Raw genomic sequence first — 6,125 nt, 5'->3', positions numbered from 1 at the left:
ATGCCCATGAACGCCCGCTAGCAGTAGCCCTCCACCATCACCTGTTGAATGAGAGTACTGGCTTTTATTCTGTGCAGTGGCCACCCCTCCAGGCCAGAATACTGGAGTGGGTAGCCTTTCCCTTCTCCAGAGGATCTTCCCAACCCAGGGATCGAACCCAGGTCTCCCGCATTGAGGGGGGATTCTTTACCAACTGAGCCACAAAGGAAGCCCTTTGAATGAGAGTACTGGCTTCTATCCTGTGCAGTGGCCACCCCTCCAGCAACCAGCCTACAGAACAGCCAAGGGAGCATAACCCCCTCCTCAGCAGAAATCAAGTCTCAGTTCCTGTACAACCAGGCCTCTGATGAAAGCTTATAATTTCCCGTTACCATAGCAATTCGAACATCTCTATTCCCCTAGGATGTGAGCAGAGCTGCTCCCCACCCCACCTTTTCTCCCAAGCCCCCTCAAAGTCCCTTCCATCTCTGAGATTCTGTGATTCAATTAATTATCAACAGTCTGCCCCATTTTTGTCATTTTCATGCAATCCATCTGCTGAGTCACTGAGTCCTGCTCCGGATGAGACTGGTTATTTATCAGAACATTTAGGTACTGGTTGCCATGGACACCTCACAGCCTTCTTCTCTCATCACCTATTCATTCTCAGCAAGGCTGGCTGTGAGCATGGGTACCATAGCCCCTCATACAGGACCCAAGGGACATCAAAACTCCCCCATACAGGGAGGGGGCCTGTTGACGCATGAACAAAAGCAAAATCTCTAGTCTCAATTGTGGAAAAATCGAACACAGCCTAGTGCTAGTTACATCCATCCAAACCAGGTCAATGCAGCAGTTTATCAAATAAGTCAACTAAACATACCATTCGATTTTCTGGTTTTCTGGCAAACGCTTTAGTCTGTTTGTTAACCATTTTAAGATGTATTTTTATATTGAAAGGTGCAGATTAATATCTCACTTTGAAAACAAAATGAGGGAGGGAGCCTGGAAGTGTACGAGCCTCAGGGAACTGGCTGGGGGCAGGGTGGGGGTAGGAAGGAGTAGGGGAGGAGGGGCAGACTTGAGAGATGATAGGGAGCCCCAAGCTAAATCCAGCTCAGTGCAGAGAGCATCAAGGGCATGGGAGGGGGGACACTCAGGATTTTCCAGGTAAATCAGGTGAAGGGGCTTCAGAGGCAACCAGGATGCAGCCACCAGGCAGAGAGAGGGGGCCATCAGCCCACGGCCCATTGCTCCTGATAACTGTGACACATCTGTTTGCAGAGCCTGACAGAGGGGACAGGGGATCAATACCTCACTCCACACTCACACACTCCCTGTTCTTCAAACATCAGCCTGTCGTGAAACACGCTTTCTCTGAATCTAAGGTCGTTTGGTTCATCCAAATGGGATGTGGTCCAAGGGATGATCAGCAGGTGTCTGACCCTAAGGACACGGCAGGGGACTCTACCCCTGACCCCAGGGTGTCTGTCTCCCACCTGCCCTCATGTCCAACTGAAAAACTTGCCCCCATCCTGCTCCTTCCCCTCACCGTGAAGGTCAGCTCCCCTTCTCTTCCCCCACATCCGGATGACGATTGAGGACAGGGTGGGGCGGGGGTAAGGTACCTGTGCCCACCCTCATTGCTCTGCAGTGGGGAGCCTCCCCTCCTTGGGGAGGAGAGTTTGGGAGGGGCCTTGAGGGTTTATAAGTCAGGGCTGGAACACCCAGCAGAGCAGAGGAGTGAGGCTCCAGGCCAACAGCAGCGTCACCCACCTCCCAGCTCCACAGGTGAGAGCACCCAGGAAGGGTGGGGAGAGGCTGGGACGAGGGTTGATGGGACCCCTGCCCTCATCAAGTTACCAGGCTCACGTCTCAGTGTCTCCAGGGCTGGGACCCTTCCTTTAGCCCAGAGCTGGGTTAGGTCTCAGCTCTAGGATCCACCCTGGCATCCCAACCCTTGCCTTTGAGCTGCCCTACTCCCTCAGCCAGGGCCCTGCCCTGACTCTCTGACTCCATGCTCACTCCAGCCCTGAGGGGTTAGGATGAAGGCTATCCTTCCATCTCTCAGGTAAGAAAACTGAGGCCCAGAAGGAGATGTGACTTGCCCAAAGTCATACAAATTGGACAGGATTGGAAGTGGAACTCATCTCAAGCTCTTTCATAGACCAGCACTGCCTCATGGAACTTTCCATGACTGTGGTAATGTTCCATAGCCTCACTGTGAGGTACAGTACTGGCCAGCCACATGTGCACTAGCAATATGGCTAATGTGTGAGGGAAGAATTTTTTTAATATTTATTTTCATTTATTTATTTGACTGCCCCAGGTCTTAGTTGAGGCATGCGAACTTTTAGTCTCAGGATGTGAGATCTAGTTCCCTGACCAGGGATCAAACTTGGGCCCAGTGCATTGTGAACTCAGTTATAGCCACTGGACCACCAGGGGAGTCGCAAGGAATTTTTAATGTTGCATTAATTTAAATGTAAAGAGCCACCTGTGCCTGGAGGCTGCCATATTGGACAGCAGTGCTCTAGAGCATGGATTTTTCAACTTTGTTTCTTTAGCAGAAGAACCCTTTCTCTCCCAAAGGAAATTTAACAGAGAAAACAGATGAAAGAACTATTTCATGTATACAAATGTGTTCTTTGAAGGCAATATTTGTATCATTTGCTTTCAATAAAGCCAATCAGAACAATGAGGCTGAAAGAACATGAAACTGTTGAATCCTCAGAATAGAATTTTAGATTTGTTTGAGCATCCATTTTATTTTTGTATTCTGGTTTTCCCAAACTTGGCTCACCTTGATACAGAGCTACAAATGGTGACGGTTTCAGGGTCTTTTTTTTTCAACTGGTAGATTGTAATCAGAGGAGACGTGCATGCTAAGTCACTTTGGTCATGTCCAACTTTTTGCGACCCCATGGACTGTAGCCCACCAGGCTCCTTTGACCATGGGAGTTCTCCAGGCAAAAATACTGGCGTGGGTAGCTGTGCCCTCTTCCAGGGGATCTTCCTGACCCAGGGATCAAACCCGTGTCTCTTATGTCTCCTGCATTGGCAGGCGAGATCTTTACCACTAGCGTCACCTGAAAAGAATCAGAGGATAGTCCTTAGTTAAGTGAAAACGGCAGGAGAAACTTCCCTACCACAGTGTGACCCCCACCATGCGGTGAAGTTGCTGTGGGCTTCAAAGAGATGCTGCGTGCATCCCCTCCATATTACTATTTAAAAGTTCACTTAAATCGCAAGACTTAAACATTATAGAGCCACTCACATGGCCTCAAATTCTACAAAACAGTTTGGAAAGCCTTGCTCTGAGTTATAAATTCCTTGCCTTTAAAAAAGGCAAAGCTTGAGATTGGAGGATCAGATGGGGAGATGGTAGGACCAGGAGGAACAGACCACAAGCCCATGCAGAATTGCCGACCTGTCAGCAGGGAGGAGGGTCCATCCTGCCTCTGGGTGCCTGGACAACCCCACCTTTAAGCTCAGTCCCTCTCTCCTTTGCAGACAAGATGCAGCGACTGTGTGCACATGTGCTGATCTTGGTGCTGGCTCTGGCCGCCTTCTGCGAAGCTTCTTGGAAGCCCCACTCCCACCTGCAAGACGCGCCCGTCGCTCCAGGGGCCAATAGGGGCCAGGAGCCGCTCAGGATGAACCGGCTGGGCCCAGCCTCGCACCCCCGGAGGCAGCTGGGGCTTCAGGATCCGCCACACATGGTCGCAGGTAGGAGCTGCTGACACCCGTCCCTGCTTGCCTTTCCCTGCCTGGTTTGGCCAAGGTGCCCCCAGGCTGGCCCTGGCCACGGTCTCCAGAGCCTTGATGTCCTTTCCCCCATCATCACCTCCTCTCCCACCTCTGACCCTCAGACCTGTCCAAGAAGCAGGGGCCATGGGTGGAGGAAGAGGAAGCAGCATATGGATGGATGGACTTCGGCCGCCGCAGTGCTGAGGAAGGGGACCAACATCCCTGAGAACTAAGCTTTGGAGCCCAGTCACCTCCCAGCCCAGCCCAGCCCCATGAAACACACATCAAAATAAACTAGCTTCCAATGGATCAAGTTGTGTCAAGTGTCACAGGGCCGGGGATACAGGTTGGGGCAGGGCTGAGCTGGGAAGGAGGGTTGAGTACTACTCCAGGGGCAGAGACCATGGCTACATCTCCTCCGTGTCCCCAGAGCCTAACATGGAACAAGACTCTATAGTGTGGGGACTTCCCTGGTGGTCCAATGGTTAAGACTCTGCACTTCCAGTGCAAGGGAGATGTGGGTTCAATCCCCGGTTGTGGAACTATGATCCCACAGGCCATGCAGCCCAAAAACAAACAACAAAAAAAAACACTCTATATTGTGTTTGGGAGAATAGACAGCAGTGGCACAACCAGAGTGAGCTTTTCTAAAACAGAAATCAAATCACGCCACTCCAGTCAACCCTCCAGCGCTTCCCATTGCAATTAGAATACAACCTAGGCTCGTTGGGACTTCCCCGGCAGTCCTGTGGTTAAGACTCTGTGCTTCCACTGCTGCTGCTGCTGCTGCTGCTAAGTCGCTTCAGTCGTGTCCGACTCTGTGCGACCCCATAGACAGCAGCCCACCAGGCTCCCCTGTCCCTGGGATTCTCCAGGCAAGAACACTGGAGTGGGTTGCCATTTCCTTCTCCAATGCATGAAAGTGAAAAGTGAAAGTGAAGTCGCTGAGTCGTGTCCGACTCTTAGCGACCCCATGGACTTCGGCCCACCAGGCTCCTCTGTCCATGGGATTTTCCAGGCAAGAGTGCTGGAGTGGGGTGCCATTGCCTTGGTGCAGGGGACACAAATTCAATCCTGGGTTGGGGGACTAAGATCCTGTATGCTGAGTGGTCCAGCCAAAAAAAGAAACCTAGGCTCCTTGGCAAAGCATTCAAATCTAGCCCTGCGGTCTTCATCCTCCTCATGGATGCCAAATTGCCTTCCTCCCGCCTCTTCCTTTCTGCCACTCAAACACACCATGCTCTCTCCTGCTCCGAACCTTTGTTCTCGTTGTTCCCTGTGCCTGGAATGCTTTTCCCTGGGCATGAACATGCCTGGCTCCTCTCTTTCTCCTGGGTCTTGGTTGAAAGGCCTTTTCCCGAGAGGCTTGCCCTTTCTGCTCCTCACCCTTCACACGCAGCCTCCAGTAGTCGCTCATCATAGCGTAGTATTGTCTGCGGAGCGCATTTCACAGTCTGTAGTTGTTTTGTTTCCAGTTTATTGTCTGCCTCCTCAGTTAGAAGGGAAACTCTGTAAGGGTGGGTACCATATGTCCTTCTTCCCTGCTGTATCCCAGTGCCAGAACAGGAGGTACCCCATAAATATTTATCACATGGATAGGCAAGTGCTGGCACACACACTTGGCATTTCACCCATATTCCCTTACTGCTCTTATGCCTGTCACAGCATCCTGCCATAGGCACTTGCTACTCTCCACCTGAGGGTTTTGGCAATGTAAAGCAGCCTGGAAATTCTGGGGAGTTAGTGCCTCTGGAAGCATCTCTCAGTCAATGACAGATCGAAAGTTGGAGGATAAATACCCCACCTCTGGGACTTCACTGACAGTCCAGTGGTTAAGACTTCACCTTCCTGTGTAAGGTTACAGGCTCAGTCCCTGGTAGGGGAGCTAGGATCCCACATGCCTTGTGGCCAAGAAACCAAAACAGAGGCAATATTGTAACAAATTCAATAAAGACTTCAAAAATGGTCCACATCAAAAAAAAAAAATCTTTAAAAAGAAATGCCCCAGCTCCCTCACCTCTGGGGTGGTTAATTCTGAAATGTATGCTACTCTGTCTTGCAGAGATCCTCAGCAGGACTCAGCCCCAGTTACCTGTAACAGTAACCTGATCAGCAGTGTCCTTTCTTGGCTCCCTTCCCTTCCCTGTCTCATATCCTCAGGCTGCTCCTGGTGTTTTTTGAGATGACCACTCAAATAAATACTTGCTCTCAAATCCTTATCTCCCAGTCTGCATCTGGGGGGACTCATCCCAAGACAGTGGGTACTAGGGGAGGTGTAGGAAGCAAACCCTTGTGATGGGATTCTGAGATTGGGTCCCGCAGCAGTCAGACTCCATTGCTGTGTTAAGTGGTGTGCTCATAACTCCTGAAACGTCCACAATCATCTGTGGGTTTTC

At 50.9% G+C, this 6,125-nt stretch overlaps 1 protein-coding gene across 1 annotated transcript; it reads left to right on the top strand.

The window, feature by feature from the left end:
• Nucleotides 1-3,492: 3,492 nt before the first annotated feature.
• Nucleotides 3,493-4,037, top strand: GAST (gastrin). The gene is made up of 2 exons (XM_010842542.1): nt 3,493-3,708; nt 3,852-4,037. Exons 1-2 carry the CDS (start codon nt 3,498-3,500, stop codon nt 3,953-3,955), a joined length of 315 nt encoding a protein of 104 aa, XP_010840844.1. The 5' UTR covers nt 3,493-3,497; the 3' UTR covers nt 3,956-4,037.
• Nucleotides 4,038-6,125: the final 2,088 nt, after the last annotated feature.

Source organism: Bison bison, unplaced genomic scaffold, assembly GCF_000754665.1.
Source record: "Bison bison bison isolate TAMUID 2011002044 unplaced genomic scaffold, Bison_UMD1.0 scf7180017864180, whole genome shotgun sequence".
NCBI classification, from domain to species: Eukaryota; Metazoa; Chordata; class Mammalia; order Artiodactyla; family Bovidae; genus Bison; species Bison bison.
This window is presented reverse-complemented; position numbering and strand designations above follow the sequence as displayed.

Bases quoted from the DNA above. Each gene is read 5' to 3' on its own strand.
- GAST (XM_010842542.1), top strand. From the start codon at position 3,498: ATGCAGCGACTGTGTGCACATGTGCTGATCTTGGTGCTGGCTCTGGCC. The intron at 3,709-3,851 runs GTAGGAGCTGCT...TCTGACCCTCAG, and splicing joins TCCGCCACACATGGTCGCAG to ACCTGTCCAAGAAGCAGGGG.